The sequence below is a fragment of the Grammomys surdaster genome, unplaced genomic scaffold (genome assembly GCF_004785775.1).
Source record: "Grammomys surdaster isolate TR1022 unplaced genomic scaffold, NIH_TR_1.0 187, whole genome shotgun sequence".
NCBI lineage: Eukaryota > Metazoa > Chordata > Mammalia > Rodentia > Muridae > Grammomys > Grammomys surdaster.
Genome location: NW_021604632.1, coordinates 8,914,196 through 8,932,229, shown reverse-complemented (window position 1 = coordinate 8,932,229; position 18,034 = coordinate 8,914,196). Strand labels below are relative to the sequence as shown.

Below are 18,034 nucleotides of genomic sequence, written 5' to 3'. Positions count from 1 at the left end.
TGCACTGGACTGCAGCTGCTGCTTTGTGCGTGGTGTCTGCTGAGTGGACCAGACAGAACAATGAAGATTGGATTTCTAAGCAGGTTCATTTCCCCCCGTCCTAATAACTTTCTTTTCCACTACCTCTGGTGGGTAGTGGGCTAGAGGGGAAGTTGAACCCTTATTAAAATAGGCTGCAAAAAATATGCATACAAAACTGTGTAAATAAGACCACTTTAAATTTCATGTATCCTCCAATTCACAGTTTACCTCCATACCATCCTGTGTAGTTGTAAGATATTCTAAAGACAACGTTTTCAGAGTAGAGTGGCTCTGCGGGTCAGTCCCTGAAGTGTATTGACTGAGACATAATTTTTACTGCCTTCTTAAAAAATAGGAGGTAAAAGTAATAAGACATAGGCAATGCAGGGACCCCATTTTACACTTAACTAGAGTTAGTTGTGCCTGGCTGGTGAGGAGTCATTTGGAAGATGGCATGATTGTCACACTTAAATCTGATCCTCCGTGTCTTTGTATGGTTGTCATTGTCATCTGCAGTTCGTGTTGCTAAGCAGCATGTCACTAAGAGCTCCCGCTGAGAACACTAGCTGCTGCCTGTCAGTGCTGACTTAGCTTGCCTGTTTAATGGGAATTATGTTCCTGGTTGCTGTCCAAGCCCCTCACTCCTTCAGTTCACTGACCTCATGTTGCTCGGCAGGGTGATGTGTTTTGTATGGTTCCTGACAACTTTCTCATCCAGACTTGTTTCGGTGTCAGGGCGCTGGGTGGAGGGGAAGTGGTTAAAAACTGACAGAGCTTGTGCCTCTGCACTTACCTCCCTCACTCCTAATTAAGGAACCGCGGGATTAGGCGGGCACAAAAGATGCACTGACCTATTGAGTCACCCTTCGCACAGGTTATTCAAAATGCACTAGCTAGAACAGAGGAACCACAGGAAGTACCAAAGTATGCTTTGTAATCTCACTGCTAATGATGATATTGGCGTATTATTTTGAAACACAGGAGCACATTCACATGCATGCGCGCGCGCGCGCGCACACACACACACACACACAAATAAATTATACGTCACTTGGTTAATATTTATCAGGAATGAAGGTTTTTTAGTATAAGGAAAATGTATAAAAACCAAAGAATAAGCATAAAATCCATATACTCTTGAATTTCAGTTGGAGATATTAGTGCGAATGAATGATTAATGGTTTTCTCTAAAAACAATGGATATTTCCTACTGTGGTCCCCTGTCAGTACCAGGGACAATGACAGTGAGCAGCAATTAAGTGCCCTAGTTTCAGAGTGGAGTCTATAAAAGCCAATTCTACTCGGAATACTCAGTGCTCTCTGGAATGAAGGTTGACTGAGGTCTGGGGTGGAGACTGTGCATTATCTGCTTCCAGGCAGCTTGATGTGTCCAGGCACAGGGAGCCCTCTGAATTTAATGGGGTCATGGCAGTAGCAGTCAGGAGCCACCTTGAAGGGACTCTTGTTGCAACACACAGTACAACTGCAGCATTCAGAGGAATGATGGCTACAGCAGACACATCAAAGGTAGAAAATGAGTTTTTAAACCTCTCAGGATTCATTAGAGATTGTCAGGGCATCTGGTCGCTATTTTGTAAATTGATAATCAAAGAGAATTAGGAAAACATTTGTCTTGCCTTTCCTGTAGTGATTAGATCCCATCTTAACCAGATAAGCAATGGAGATTTTCCATAGGAGAATCACAGGCTACTGACGTAGATTAGTTGGTAGAGTGCTTGCCGTCTGGGACAGCTACAGCCAAACCATTCAGAAGGACCTAGAAAACTACTTCTCAAATCTTTAATGAATTCATGGGTTTAGGGACTGATCACTGTTGCCTGCAGATGGTTAAAGAGCTGCGGATGGAGCACTCTGTGTTCCCAGTGAAATTGACGCCCCCCCCCAATAAAAATTTCAAGTTTGAAGTAATTTTTAGTAATTATTCTATTTATTTTGGGTTTTTGGTTTTGAGAGTGTTTTACTATGTATCCCTGGCTGACCTGGAACTTGCTATATAGATAAGGCTGGCCTAGAACTCACAGAGATCCTCCTGCCTCTGCCTCCCCAGTGCTGGGATTACATTTGTGTACCACCATACTTGGCTTTTTCGTTTGTGTGTGTGTAGCATGTATTAATTGAACATATTAATGAGGACTAGTGATTGAGAGAATTTCCTAGTGAACACCTGTACCTACGTCCTACATAGATCTTGCCGTTAGAACTTTATTATACTCCATCCTATCTTCTTTCATGATTTCATTCCTCTGTGTCTTATATTTCAGTACATGACAGAGTTAATGCAGACAGCAGTGCACGTTGTGCCAAATATTTTGGACAGATTGGTCTTCTGTCACCATTGATGGCCAAACAGGTCACTGAGTGCACATGTGTGCAGTAGGAAGTGTAGGGCACTTGGAAAGGATTTTGACCTTAGCACAGAACCTTGAACCCAAATCCAATTAAGGAAATTCAGACGCTAGAGTGCAAAGGCCAGAGGAAGCAATCAGCCAGATCCAAAATGTGAAAATCTATAGTGCTTGTTTTTCTGCTTCTTCATCAAATAAATGACATTAAAAAAAAAAAAAAAGGAACCAAGCTGGGCATGGTAGTACATGCCTTTAATCCCAGCAATGAACAGGCAGAAGTAGGTAGATCTCTGTGAGTTGAAGGCCAACCTGGTTTACATAGTGAGTTCCAGGACAGCCAGAGATACATAGTGAGACTCTGTCTCAAAAAAGCCTCAATGGATGGATGAATGGATGGATGGATGAGTGAGTGAATGAATAAATAAGGGAATCAGTACTAGATTCAGATAAACTACTGGGGGACTGGAGAGACAGCTCCATCAGTAAGTGCTTACCATGCAAGCATGAGGGCCGAAGTTTGGATCCCCGTGTAAGAAGCTGGGTTTGGCAGAGTTCGTCTGCAACCACAACACTTATGGGGGCAAGAGAGGATGGTGGAGACAAGCAGATTTCTGGCTCTTACTAGCCAGGCACTCTACCATTAGTGAGTATTATGTTCAGTGAGATACCCTATCTTATAAAGTCAAGTAATAGAGGAAAATGCATAAAGTCTCTCTTACCCTTAATCTTGTGCACACAAACACATACACACATACATTTAAAAGATTATAGGGAGACTGTGACTAGTCGTGGTGGCATACACCTTTCATGCCAGGAGGTGCAGCAGGCTATGCCCAAGTCTCAGGCCATTCTGATCTACATAGAAAGTTTAGACCCTGTCTCAAAGAGAAAGAATTTATATGAGATATTTCTTGTAACAGTTGTGGACCAGGCATTAGAAGATATTAAAGAATTCTTGTTTTCTTCTTTTTTTTTTCTTTTTTTATGTTTTTTAATATAGGGTTTCTCTGTATATCACCTGGCTGTCCTGGAACTCACTATGTAGACCAGGCTGTCCTCAAACTCAGAAATCCTTCTGCCTCTGTCTTCCAAGTGCTGCAACTAAAGGTGTGTGCCACCACCGCTCAGCTTAAAAAAATACTTTTAAAAGAAAGCAAAGAATGTCATATGGCAATAATTTCATTGTGAAGTGCGTCAGATGGCAGTCATTTCTGGAGGAAGCTGGACTAAGGAAAGGGGATGGTAAGTAGGTGGTCATGGAGAGCCAGATTGAGGAGATGACCTGTAGCCAGGGAAGGTGGGAGCCATGGAGATGCTTTGTGGAAGAGTGTTCCAGAGAGAGCGACTGTACCCAAGTGTAGCAGGACCAGCAAGGACCCCGGTGCCAGTGCAGGGGAGTGAGCAAGGTTCCTAGTCTCTGACCTTTCATCCTTTGTACACTGCTAAGTTGGATCACTGTAATCAGCAGAATAGAAATGGTTCTTCTTCGTGTTTTTCTTTTTTAGATTGTGTGTGTGTGTGTGTGTGTGTGTGTGTGAGAGAGAGAGAGAGAGAGAGAGAGAGAGAGAGAGATTGATTGATATTTATCTAAAAGAGGTAGAAACTTAGGCTCACGGAAAAACCTGCAAATGGTTGTTTATAGCAGCTCTAGTCTTGAATCTCGAAGCTCAGAGGTGACTGAGATGGATAAACAGATTTGTCAAGACAATGGGAGATCATTTAGTACTGTCAGTGAGCTATTAAGCCGTGAAAAGACATAGAGGAATGTTAGTGAGGGGAAATAACAAAGTGAGAGAAGCCCATATGCAAGGATACAGGTGAGAGAGAGACGACTAGACAGAGTACAGGGGGCAGATGTGACAGTGAACCTATTCTTAGGGTACAGGATGGCAGACGTGTGGAATCTATTAACAGTACAAGCCCCAGAGTGAACCCTAATGTAAGCTGCAGACTCAGAGCAACACTGATGTGATTGTGTGGATTCCTCAGCTACAACAAAGAGCCCGGGAATGTGGTCCAGGGGTAGACTGTTTGCCTAGCAGGTGAACACACACAGACACACACAGACACACACAGACACACACAGACACACACACACACACACACACACACACACGGTAAAGAATTCTAAAAAGCCATTGCTCTTTGGTAACAGTGGGGAGGCTAATAACAGTGGGGAGGGAGTCTGGGGACATGTGGGCACAGGAAATATCAGAGAAACATCTGTATCTGCTCAATTTTGTTGTGAATCTAAAACTACTCTAAAAAAATAAACTCTGGGCCAGGGAGATAACTAGGAGAGTGAAAGCACTTGCCATGTAAGCCTAATGACGGTTCAGATCCTCAGAACCCACTGCTGGAAATGGCAGCATGTGTCTGTAACCCCAGCACTCCTACAGTGACACGGGAGGCAGAGATGGGAAGAATATTACAAAGTAAAAGAGGCCCGTCTGAAAGGAACCATACAGGCCAGCCTTCCTGGAGTTATACAGCACAGCGGCAAATAACAAGAAATATCTTACTTCAAAATCAAATTGGCAGGAGAAAGAGAATCAATGCCCAAGGTCACCCTCTGACCTACACACGCACACACTATCAAATGCATACATAAAAGTAAATATTACTTTCTGATCATCCACAGTGTTCTGAAGGAGGTTTCCTCCTGAGAGATTTCTCATTTTCACGTGACAGTCTAATTCTAGTACGTAATGAACAGGGAGAAGGTTCCCAGGGTTATTTATAAGCCTGCATTCTCAGTCAACCTGTAAGAAATCCAGAGTCACATTCTAAGTGTCACTATTTCTACAGACTCACAATTGTTCTTACCCAAGGTTTTATATAGTGCAGACAACCAATAACCTTCCAGTGGAATTAATTTGGTCAGCATCATTTGAACTGACTCTTGTATAATCACCGTTAAACCACAGCAGACACGCATTCACGCACGTACACACGCACACATGTATATTCAGGATTAATGGCTCAAAGGGGAGAGATCATTTTGAAAACGGGAAAGTTGAGGTAGGTCATAATAAGCCTCTAAACACCATGCAAGATTACATGTTTAACTCTGGACAAATCACATGCTATGCTGGTATCCTTACTGCAGACTTAAAGCTGGGAGAATGGCGTGTTAACACTTGTCTTCTGGGGTAAGGCAGGAAACTGCAAAGGTTATTCAAATGTTCCTTTGCACGGAAACAATGCCGGATACCTGCCTCCCTCTTTAACCCTGACACTTTACTGATTTATAAACCATTTGGGGCCATCTAGTTAAGCCATAGAAAAATTTATAAAGGGTGCCTTGTTTTTAATTTAGCTTCTATGTTAGTACAAGAATTATTTAATTGCTAGAACTAGCTTTTCCTAAGCTCCTTTCTAGGCATTTTTTTTTAATGTTCATAACCTTACATTTGTTTATCCCTGTGTATGTCCACGACTGCACATACTACATTTGTGTGGAGGTCAGAGCAGTTTGTAGGAGAGAGTTCTCTCCCTCCACCAAATGGGTTAGAACTCAGGTTGTGAGACTTGATGGCAAGCACCTGTAAGCACTGAGCCTTCTCACCTGACCCAGTGTGCACTGTTTAAAAGGGAAGGTGATGCATGCTTTAATCCCAGCACTTGGGAGGCAGAGGCAGGCAGATCTGAGTTCAAAGTCTGCAACCTGGTCTACAGAGCACGTTCTAGGACAGCCAGGGCTATACAGAGAAACAGAAGCTTTTGGTTTGTATGCATGTAAACACAAAACAAACAACTGAGAATCAAGAGAACCCGACACTGAGAGAGACAAAAGATTGGTGGGGTACTAGGAGAGCTGAACAAAGGTAGTGGATGGATAAAATACACCACATAAATGTATAAAAATTTCAAAGAATTAAATAATATTTAAAAACCTGTTAGCTGTTAACTGTGAAGGAAGGGCCGTTTATTAATGTACGTTGTCAACAAAAATATCCTTTCTCCCAAACTTCCTTTTTCTTTGTGGGAAGGACACTGAGATAGAGTCTGATATAACCCAGGCTGGCCTCCCAGTCGCTATGTAGCCAAGGATGAGCTTGAACTTCTTGACCTTTCCCCGACATGCTAGGATTACTGCAGTGTCCAACCAGACTTCCTTCCTGGAGCTCCATTTTAACAACAGCTTTACTCGGCTTCCCATGTATTTGTAATTCTGATGGAACTGCCAACCTAAGAGGTCCTCTGTGACTGAATCCTCTTAGAACGCAGGGCAGTTTTTCCATTGACTCCCACCCAAGTCAGAGTTCCTTGGGTTCAGCGTCCCTCAGGAGGCTGCTGAAGTGCACACAGTCAAGTGAGCCTCCATCCCCTTCCACTCTGTCAGCACTTCGTCAGCAAGTTACACATCTCCATAGGGTCATTAAGAGGATTAAATGAGTTAATACCTGTCATGGGTTCCGAATGGAGCCTGGTAAACAGCAGATACCTAATGTTGTTATTAAAGAGTGAAGTAATTGTGAGCAGTTGACTCAGTAGAAGCAGATCAGGTGAGGAGAGATGAGACAGGACACATCCACACGGCACTAGTCTCCTGCTCTTCAGATGCTGCTCCCACCCACAGCCAAAGCCCCTGAGTTCAGCACTGGGTATGAAGAAACCTCTAAGCTGGTGGATGGTTCAGCAGGGGCAAGTTCTTGCCGTGCAAGCAAGTCAACGGAGTCTACTCACTGGAGTCCCAGTAAAGATGGGAGAACCAACTCATAAAGCCATCCTGTGACCTTCATGTGACCTCCCACCCTATGCACATGTGTACAACATAAGACATTTAAAAAAGTAATTTTAAAGCCTCCATTGCTTCTCTGGGGAAGGGGAGGGTTATATGAAGGTGGGATAAAGAATCAAAGGGTTCCCCTAAGATCTGCACTCAGTCCCATTCCTATTTAGCGAGTGCGTCTGCCATGCTCAGGCTGCTGCAGACAGAACTCGCACTGTTTCCCCTTCTCTGTTGTTCTTGTTTGCTTGCTTTGTTCTGGGAGAGACTTTGTTTGTTTATTTATTTACTGAGACAATGCTATACTTGCATCAGGGAGAGACTGACTTACTTGATTTATTTATTTATTTGCTTATTGAGACAATGTCACTATATAGCTTAGGCAGTCCTAGAACTTATGGCAATCCTCCTGCCTCACCTCTGTGCTAGGATTATGGGCACACCCCACCTTGATTCCTGGCTCCCTTTCTTTTTAAATAGATCTCAGCAGCTCTGTTGAGGTTCATTCGATGCTTCTCCTCTCCGTGCAGATGCTCAGTTTCTCAGGTTGCTGATCAGCTATGGTTCTGTAGCTTCCAACTGTTCTGTCTCCTTCCCCAGCTCTCACCTCTACGAGCACACATCTGCACTGTTGATGCCTACCGACAGTTTCCAGAACAGGGCAATACACTGTCTTTTTTTTTTTTTTTGCTTTTTTGAGACAGAGTTTTCTTGGCTGTCCTGGAACTCACTCTGTAGACCGGTTTGGCCTTGAACTCAGATATCCGCCTGCCTCTGCCTCCCAAGTGCTGGGATTAAAGGCGCGTACCACCATTGCCAGGTGAATGCCTTGTCTTTATATTGGGCACCTCTGTGTTTTGTTTTTGTAATGAGTCTGTTATACACAACTAGTGTCCGTGTGTGTGTGTGTGTGTGTGTGTGTGTGTGTGTGTGTGTGTGAGTGTGTGTGTGAATTCTTTATAAGTGATGGGTTCTTGGGACCGAGTTTATAGCTCAGTGGTAGAACCCTTGCCTAGCCATGTGCAAGGCTCTGGGCTTGCTTGCCAGTACTGAATTAAAAATAGATAATAGATAGATAGGTAGGTAGATAGATAGATAGGTAGATAGATAGATAGATAGATAGATAGATAGATAGATAGATAGATAGGAAGAATGCCAGGAGTACCAGATGTCTGTAATCCCAGCACTTAGGAGGTAATCAGTCATTCTGCTATGCCTGCATTTGGAAGCTAGCTTGGGCTACATGAGGTCCTCATCTCAACAGACAAGTAAACTGCTTGCCTAGCATACAAAAAGCCCTGAGTTTGATTTTCCAGCACCACATTAACTGGGTGTGGTGACACATACCTATAATCCCAGCATTTGGGAACTGAGAGCAGAAAGAGCAAAAGTCCAAAACCATCTTTAACTAGATAGCAAGTTCGAGACCAGCCTGGGCTATATGATTACATAAAAGCCCTGTATCCAAAAAAAAAAAAAAGGAAAGAAGGAAGGGAGGGGAGATTGATACTATGCGTGTGAAACACTTGGGAGCTTCTGCACTGCTACACTCCTGAAGGTGCTGGGTGGAGTACGTTGTTTCGAGAGCTATACTCTCATGCGTTGTCCTCTCCATCTTGACATTTGGCTGTTACTGTTTCTTTTAAAGCGTCCTAGATAAACTGGCAGATGCAAAACAGAAACCTATGAAAATCAAAGTGGAAAAGCCCAGAGCACCGCCCCTGCTACACAGGAGCAGCTGTGACGTGCTCGTGATGCAAAGGGGGCAGTGTGTAAGATGGATGGATGGATTCTACAGCTGTGTCCTGCCCCTCACTGCTTCTAATTTCCTTCTCTGGTAGGTCGTGGACTTTGTAGCAGCAACACTGCAGAGAGCATGTGCAGGCCTGGCTCATGAGGCAGAGAGCACCGTGGGATCACAAACACTGAGCATGTCCATGGGGCTGGTGGCTGTCATGCTAGGAGGAGCTGTTCAGGTGAGTGTAAGTATGAGCAAAACTTGAATGTCACATGGGGAAGAGGACCTGCCTCCCTTCTTCCATACCTTCATGGAACGCAAGAATGGATAGTGCACCCAGGGGAACTGGGATGGCCAAGTTGGGTTGCTGATGAGAATCACCTCCAACATAGATGACAAGCATGCCACTTCATACTGACCTGCGCAGATGTCCCCGTCAAAAATGAGCTTGTTTTGGAAACAGTAAGCAAAGTGTTTTGCGCCTGAGGCAGACACTCAGTTCTCTGGCTCCCACTCTTCAAAGAGTTGGTGGGGAATCCTTAGCAACCTCGCGGTTGCTCAGACGGCATCAGTTCCAAAGCTTCAGTTTAGCTCGGGATCTGTTGTGGAGCACAGATGTGCAGGACGCTTAAGCCTGTTGCCACTTTTAAGAGTTTTGTTTTTTGTTTGAGATAGAATCTCATGTAGTCCAGGCTGGCCTTGAATTCAATCTGACATTGTTGATGTTCCTTTCTTTTTACATAATTAACGTGTAGTTTTTTTTTGTTTTTTTGGTTTTTTTGGTTTTTCGAGACAGGGTTTCTCTGTATAGCCCGGGCTGTCCTGGAACTCACTCTGTAGACCAGGCTGGCCTCGAACTCAGAAATCCGCCTGCCTCTGCCTCCCGAGTGCTGGGATTAAAGGCGTGCGCCACCACCGCCCGGCTTTTTTTGTTTTTTTTTTTTAAGATTTTATTTACTTATTTTATATTAGTACGCTGTCGCTGTCTCCAGACACACCAGAAGAGGGCATTGGATCCCATTACAGATGGTTGTGAGCCATCATGTGGTTGCTGGGAATTGAACTCAGGACCTCTGGAAGAACAGTTAGTGCTCTTAACCGCTGAGCCATCTCTCCAGCCCCTAATGTGTAGTTTTTAAGATCTATTTCTGTTTTTAAGTTATATATGTGTGTGTGTGTGTCTGTGTATGTGAGCATAGGTGCCTGCTAAGACTAGAAGAGGGAGTCAGATCCCCTGCAGTCAGATTTACAGTGAGCTGCCTGACATGGGCCCCGGGAGCCAAACACAGGCCCTTTGCAGGAGCCATCCACTGAGCCATCTCTCCGGGTCCGAATTATAGTTTTAAAAATGTATTCATTCAGACATTATTGCTTGCATATTTGCCACATGCCAGACATTGAGCTAAAAGATCTGAGAATATAGCAGTGGGCAAGGCAGACATGACTTATATCTCATACGACAGCCCAGGAAGGGAGACACACACAGAATGACTATTTAAAATAGGATTAGAATTGATTAGAATACCATTCAAGAAGAGGGAAGGGAACTGAGGGGACATAACATCTAGGCTAGGCCAAGAGGTCTCCAGTGAGCAGATGGGATTTAACTAGACCTGAAGAGGAATATGTGTTTAAGTGGGTAGAACCTGTGGAAGGAAGCCTTTCAATTAAAGAAACTCTTACAAGGCGCAGAACCAGGGAAAAGCCCTGGGACAGCACTGTCGAAGGAAAAGGAGAGGCAGGGCTAGACCATGCTCGTGAGGGGGACTGGTTAATTGGGTGACATATTAAGCAAGGAGACTGCAAGAAAGTAGGACAGTCTCAGAGTGGGTATTACGGACTCAAGCTCCATACCCGTGAGTAGGGAGCCCTCGGGGAATACATTTTGAGTTTGAGCATTCAAATCTGGCTTGATTCTTTGACATAGTAGATTTTTGCCTTTCTCTAGACTTATTTTTCCCCTCTGGTTTTGGAGATCAAACCCAGGGCCTTGCACTTCCCCCTGTGTTACATCTCCAGCATTCTAGCAAGCATGGCCAGCCAGCAGACCACGGACGGCAGCCTGTGATCCAGACAGCATTATATCTCAATGTCAAAAGGTGGGCCATTCCTGCCTGTTCCTAAAGAGAAAAAAGATTTTTATCTGGGCTAGTTGTCAATGTGAATCCCATTTCTCACTGGATTTACATTCCTAATTTTATATTTTGTATGTCATCTGAAAAAAATAAGCTTTTGGCTAAGATTCCAGAGTCATATAAAATGTAACAAGGAAGGGTTAACAGATGGAATAGCTTAAGTTGGATTGTTCCTGGATTTAATTAGCTTAGTTGAGTTTTGTTTTCTGATTGAATATTAATTTGGATAGTGTCTATAAATTGAAAGCATAGATTGTGTGTGTGTTTTGTATCTTCTTATTTAGTACTTATTTCAGATAATAGAACAAATGGAAAAGAAATGACTGAAATCTCTTGTCTGCTTTTCTAGAAGCCCATCGTTGGAGGCTGCAGTATGTACTGGCCATGCCTCGCTTGCTGCATCTGCACAGCCCTTGCCCATCCTTGCCCTCCTGTGAGCCATCCTGACTCATTCCCACTTCCTGGGCTCCCCTGATTTTGCATTTTAAGTGAATATATACACATCACCTCATTTACTTTTGCCCTAGATTTGTAATTTATTGTTTCCTGCTTGATTCATGATTTATAAGAGCTTCTCCTGCTCCTACTTCTTCTCCTCCTTCTCCACTTATTTTTTTCTTTCTAGTTTTCTCTGTGTAGCCCTGGCTGTCCTTGAACTTGCTCTGTAGACCAGGCTGGACTTGAGCTCATAGATCTGCCTGCCTCTCCCTCCCAAGTGCTGGGATTAAAGGTGTGTACCACCACTATCTGGCAAAGGCTTCTTTTTTTTTAAATTTTAGATTTACTTTATTTATGTGTATGAATGTTTTGCCTCCAGGTAAGTATGCGTACCATGTGTGTGCCTGGTGCTCCCGCAGGTCAGAAGAAGGTTGTAGGATCTCCTGGATCTGGAGTTTGGATGGTTCTGAGCCACCATGTGGATGTTGGGAATTGAATGCAGGTTCTCTGGAAGAGTAGTCAGTGCTTTCAACAGCTGAGCTATCTATCTCTCCAGCCTATAAGCCTTTTTAGTAATGCTGGGTTTTGACTTGTATTCACAATAAAGTCTCGCTTGAAGATCATGGTCCCAGTTGACTATAGTCACTCTTAAGTCTTTGCTTTAGAACCTAGAACATTTTCCCTGTTAGGAGGCATTGTTTTGGCTAATGAAACAGAATCTAACAGCATCAGGCCTTTCTTCATTCCTTTCTAATTCATGTAAGTAAGGTGATTATTAAAACATCGTGTCTGGGAAGAGGAGTTAATTTGGAGAAAGTGTAGGTTTAAGATTGCTAACAAGATGACTGTAATTCCACATTCATTTTCTAAATTCCATACTTGGTCATCACTAAAGTATTATGTTGTAGAGTCTTCCCTGTCCCCTCAAGAAGCAGTTTCTGCTTGTTATTGTAGAGCCTGTGGGCCTGCTATTGCTCTGGCTGGTGAAGCTGAGCAGACCTTTCTGGCCTTTCTTTAGGAAATTTGTCACCTAAAGGCAGGACTCCTAATCTTTAAGCCCAGATTTCATAGTGAGGTTCATTACTGAGAGACCAAAGGCACATCTTTCTCTAAAGGGACAGCCATCTTTAGCTTGTCCTTACACCATACTACCTAGGGTTTTGTTTTTTGTTTTTTGTTTTTTTTGGTTTTTCGAGACAGGGTTTCTCTGTGTAGCTCTGGCTGTCCTGGAACTCACTCTGTAGACCAGGCTGGCCTCGAACTCAGAAATCCACCTGCCTCTGCCTCCCAAGTGCTGGGATTAAAGGCGTGCGCCACCACCGCCCGGCTACTACCTAGGTCTTAATGTCTCTCCCCTCCTTTTCCTTTTCTCTCTCTTTCCCTTCCCTCTCTCTCTTCCTCCCTCCCTCTCTCCCTCCCTCCCTCCCTCCCTCCCTCCCTCCCTTCCTTCTTTCCTTCTTTTCTATCTTCCTTTCTTTGTCAAAGGCCATTGTTTAAACTCTTCATTTATATATATAAAAAAACGTTCTTCTGAGGACCAGCTCAGAGGCAGGACGTTCTTGTTGTTCTTGTAGGAGAGGCGGATCTGTTCACTTTGCCACATGGTGCCTCACAACCGTCTATACCTCCAGTTCCAAGGGACCTGATGCCTCTTCTGGTTTTCTTAGGCACTGCACTCATGTGGTGCACAGTCATACATGCAGTCAAACCTTGATATACATAAAATAAAACAAATCTCAAAAAAATTCTCATTGTAATAAGCATGCGCCTATATTTTAGGTGTAATTGATGAACATGTCAATGTCAGAACCATAGCAAAACAGAGACGTGTGGAACAGTGGTGAATAAACTGGAGGTCTGCCCCAGAGTGGGGAGGCCAGGAGTGAGTACTCCTGCTAGAGCCTGCTCATTCAGCAAGGAGAGTGAACTGGTTCCACTTCTGTCCTTTCCCTTCACTGGGCTGGATACTCTTCTCTATCCTTAATTCTTAATTCATTCTTAATAGCTGTTGCCTCTCAAGCAGGCACTTCCTGCTTATTACCCGTCGTTAGCAAGCCTGCTACAGCAGGTAGTAAACAGCATGGTGGACGACAATTGACAGGAAGCAAGAAGAAAGGAAGAGTATTTTAAACGAAGGAGGCAGTTTTGTTTTTAATACTTATCAAAGGGTGCAGACTTTTAAAGGTTTAAGAGCACTGCTGTCTCCTGTAATGAACACCCTTCAGTAGCCAATGGGTGTGTTTCCTACATTAGTCATGAGTGGACAGGGAAAGGAGATCCACACTTCGTGTGTTCACAGGCAGCTTGCTTGTTATCCTCTGGTAGCTCACACGTTTCTCAGAATTTCAAGCATTTATGGTAGATGATCACTGCCAGAAAAAGCCCTTGCTGAGCATAGACAGTTCCCTCAAGCAGGGCCCTGTGCAAGCTAAGCTCCTGCTCTGCCCTTTGCTTTAGCCCTCACCTTAGTTTGTATCTCGTGTGACCGTTCATACATCCAAAGCTACAGGAGATGTTAGATGTCTGCTCTGTCACTCTCTGCCTAGTCCCTCGAGACAGTCTCTCATTGCCTCTCCAGCCCTGAGATAACAGGCCCATGTACAGCTTCTTACACCAGTGCTGGGGTTTCAAACTCGAGTCCTCATGCTCACTCAGCGAGTGCCTTACCACCAAGCTGTCTGCTCTGCCCCGAATTTTACATCTTTAAAAAAAAAAAAAAAGATCTTCGATGGCTCAGGAGGCAAAGGCGTTTGCTGCACAAACCTGAAAACCTGAGCTCAGTCCCTCGGCCCTGTGTCAAAGCGGAAGGAGAGAGCCGAGGCCACAAGAATGCCCTCTAACCTGCACATGCATGAAGAGGCACTTGTGTCCCACAACCATGTGCATCCACAAGTACATGTGTGCATATACATGCACGATAAATACAAATACGTTTTTAAACAATCTTTCAGTTAGCTAAGGACTAGCTGTCTCCAATTTCTTTAGCTTTTGAGATTAAGCCATCTAAATATGGAATTGTCTTCATTATATTCATTTATAAACATTGTTTAAGATTTTCAGAGCCTTATATCATTTTTATGAAATGATTTCTATTGCTACCAGTGTCCTGTGAAAGGTTTTTTTCTTCCCCCTTTTAATGCCTGTTTTAAAGGACTACAGCACTAAATAAATGTTTCAAAGATCTAGAATCTGGCTAGGTATGGTGGTGCACACCTGTAGTCCCACCACTCGAGGGTCAGAGGAAGGAAGATCTCTGTGAGTTCAAGGCTAGTCTGGTCTTCATGGTGAGTTCCAGGATAGCCAGGACTCTGTAGAGAGACCCTGTCTTCAAAACAAAACAAAACAAAACAAAACAAAAAACAAATAAAAAGATCTAGAATCTTTAAGGACTGCCAACATCCAAAAGCATAGCAGAAATCAGTATTTTAAGAAAACATTTATTATTTATTTGTATGTGTGTAGACCTGTGTGTACATGTGTGTGCAACTGTGTGTGTACTGAGTGTGTGTGTACTGAGGCCAGAGCAGGCTATGAAGTGTCCTTCTGTATCACTCTCTACCCATTGCTTTAAGGCAGGGTCTTTTTCTGAACCTGAGGCACACGGTTTCTCTGCTATGCTAGAAGCCAGGGATCCTCCTGTCTCCGCCCAATTTGGAGCTGGGATTACAGAGATGCATGGAAAGTGTGGCTTGTTGTATGGGTACTAGGTTGTGAACTCCGGCCCCTCAGGATTAAAGGATGATTTTTAGGCATAATTTTATTTTTATACTCCAAACTATGACTTTTTATTTTATTTTTCTTTTGAGACAGCGTCACAGGCTGTTGTAGAACTCATTATGTAGACCAGTCTGGCCTTGAACTCAGGGTAGTTCTGCTCTAGCCTCCCCATTGTGATGACACACATGAGCCACACTGCCTGGATTGTAGCTTCTTGACTTTACAATCAGCTGTGTTCCAGATGATAATTCTGGGGGTCTTCCTTAAGTGTCTGTTTCAAGTGCAGGAAGTAATGGACACTCTCCCTCAGGGATACAGAGTGTTCTTGTTAACTTAGAAGGTGCCTATGTGTGGCCATGCTCAATACATCGTTAGCTGCAATTATGTAGCAAGTAGCTCTTGAGTGTTTGTCCGAGGTAGTGCTGAGCACACACGCCATGAACACGGTGTGACTGTTGCCCCTTCTGTGCACTTGGTAACATGGCCTACATTAGTTTTGACCTTCTATTTTTACATTTCCCTTTACAGTTGAAGTCAAGTGATTTTGCGGTCCTGAAGCAGCTGCTGCCTCTGTTGGAGAAGGTCTCTAACACATACCCTGACCATGTCATCCAAGAACTCGCTGCCGATCTCCGAATTACCATCTCCACCCATGGAGCCTTCTCTACTGAGGCTGTCAGCACAGCAGCCCAGAGTACCCTAAACAAAAAAGATCCGGAACAGAAAACAGAAGAACAGCGACAAACCAGTCATGACACATCCACAGAAGGAGCTCAGAACTGCCCTAAACAAGAGCAGAACCCCCGCAGAACAGGCCAAGGTTCCAGTGAGCCCTGCGCTGCCACAAGCCAGCCACCAGGACATATAACCACAGAACAGTTCCGGGAGGTTCTCTTATCGGCCTGTGATCCCCAGATTCCGACCCGGGCTGCTGCCCTCCGCACCCTTTCCCGCTGGGTAGAACAGAGAGAAGCAAGAGCCCTGGAGGAACAAAAGAAGCTTCTTCAGGTGAGTAGAAGACACTGCTAGGCACAGGGCACAGTGCAGGCAGCAGCCCAGGGCAAATATTCAACTCAGAGCCTTTGTTGTTTTGAGACAGGATTTCACTGTGGATCCCTGGCTAGCCTGGAACTTGTTCTATACACCAGGCTAACCCAGAACTCAGAGATCCATCTGCTCTGCCTCCCGAGTGCTGGGATTAAAGGTGTATGCCCTCATGACCAGCCCAATTCAGATATTTTTTTTAAAAACATTGATTTGTGTCAAGAGCTGTCTTGGATTATCCTCCAGGAGCTTAAATTGTTGAGAAGTTAGATTAAGGTAGGAAGGGTGTTGAGCAGAGTACCAGAGCTTTTGTATATAAGTAATGTGGTGGGTGACTGGAAAAAATGTGGGCAAGGCTGATTTTCAATTAGCTTTAGCAAAACAGCCAAGTGTTAGCATGTGAAAGACAGGCAGTGAGCTAGCATGAGCGAACTCCCAGAGCTGGGATGGTACCCATCCTAGGTAAACCCCATGTCTGATTGGGTCTGTCTTGGAGGAGCATTGTATCTAACTGGCTCTCCTCTTCTCCTTTGCCTCCATCACAGCACAAAGCTGTCCTGGGTATTCTAGACTGAGGTAGCAGTGTGCACACAGCATCTTTAGGATCTTCCCCTTTTGTGGAAGTCTTTGGGACTTGAGTGTGGTCTAGTTTAAGAACGGGGGTCGGGGGGGGGTGGCTAGAAACTACTGCCTGGGACCAGTCTTAGCTTCTTAGCGCACTCAACCCTTCTGAGCCTTGGTAGTGATGGCGGTGATCTATCTATGTGTCTAGTCCCCTTGGTAGTGACGGCGGTGATCTATCTGTGTCTAGCCCTCTGACTGCAAGTTGTAGCCCTGGTGGACATCTACTTTAGTTAGTATGGTACTGGAACTGCTGTATAGTTTGCTCTTTTGCAAACTACATATTGAATACCTGCTCTTTTTTGAGCCAAGCCATGTACTTTACTGAGACTGTCCCTCATCCTCACAACTGCAATATGTGTTCTCTTCATCCTGCAGATGAAGCACAGATACATGTCAAGGACTTTCTGTCAGGGAAATAATATTGAAACTCACAAATCTTCTTTGAGTAGCTGTCATCCCCAACTATCCATTAGTATGCTGCTTTAAATGTGTGTTGGGACCACCATTGCAATTTCCTTTAACTGCATGTAATCTTGATCTGCCACGTTCACCACATTCTGCCAATGGTTTTTAATAAGAAATGTAAATTGCTGGGGATACCCCACAAATGTATCTCTTATTTGTATGGGATATGCACATGTGTGGATGTGTGTTTGTGTGTGATGTGCATGTGTATGGGTGTGCATGCATGTGTGATTATGCATGCATGTGTGTGCATGTGTGTGTATGTGTGTGTATGTGCATGCATGTGTGATATACATGCATGTATGTGTGTGTGCTCACGTGCACAAGCATATGTGTGTGTTTGCATGTGTGTGTTTGTGTGGGCATGGATGTGTGTTGTGTATGTGTGTGTGATGTGCCTGTGTATATGAAGTGCATATGTGCGATACGTGTGCCTGTGTGTGATGTGTGTGTGTGTGTGTAAGTGTGTATATGCACATCTGGAGGCCAGAGGTCAGCATCAAGTGTCTTCCTCTACCACTCTCTGCCTTATTTTCAGGCAGTTTCTCACTGGACCTGGGACTCACTGGTTGGTTAAGCTGGCTGGCAAGCTTATATGATGCTTCTGTCTCCACCTACCAGTGTTGGGCTCTGAAAAAGGATACAAAGATCTTCAGGTCTTCATGCTTACACACAGACTTTTTCCCCATTGGCTCATCTTTTGAGTCTCTAGTTTTCTCTTGTTCTCTTCTTCCTCCCCCCTTCTTTCTTTTTC

The 18,034-nt window shown here is 44.2% G+C and overlaps 1 protein-coding gene across 1 annotated transcript in view; it reads left to right on the top strand.

Moving 5' to 3' along the window:
- Tango6 (transport and golgi organization 6 homolog) overlaps positions 1-18,034 on the top strand; it is a 169,434-nt gene that overhangs the window by 46,725 nt on the left and 104,675 nt on the right. Inside the window, exons 12-13 of the mRNA XM_028768603.1 lie at positions 8,961-9,095; positions 15,676-16,155. Of these exons, the coding sequence (XP_028624436.1) occupies positions 8,961-9,095; positions 15,676-16,155 (615 nt within the window). The remainder of the gene's footprint in view (positions 1-8,960; positions 9,096-15,675; positions 16,156-18,034) is intronic.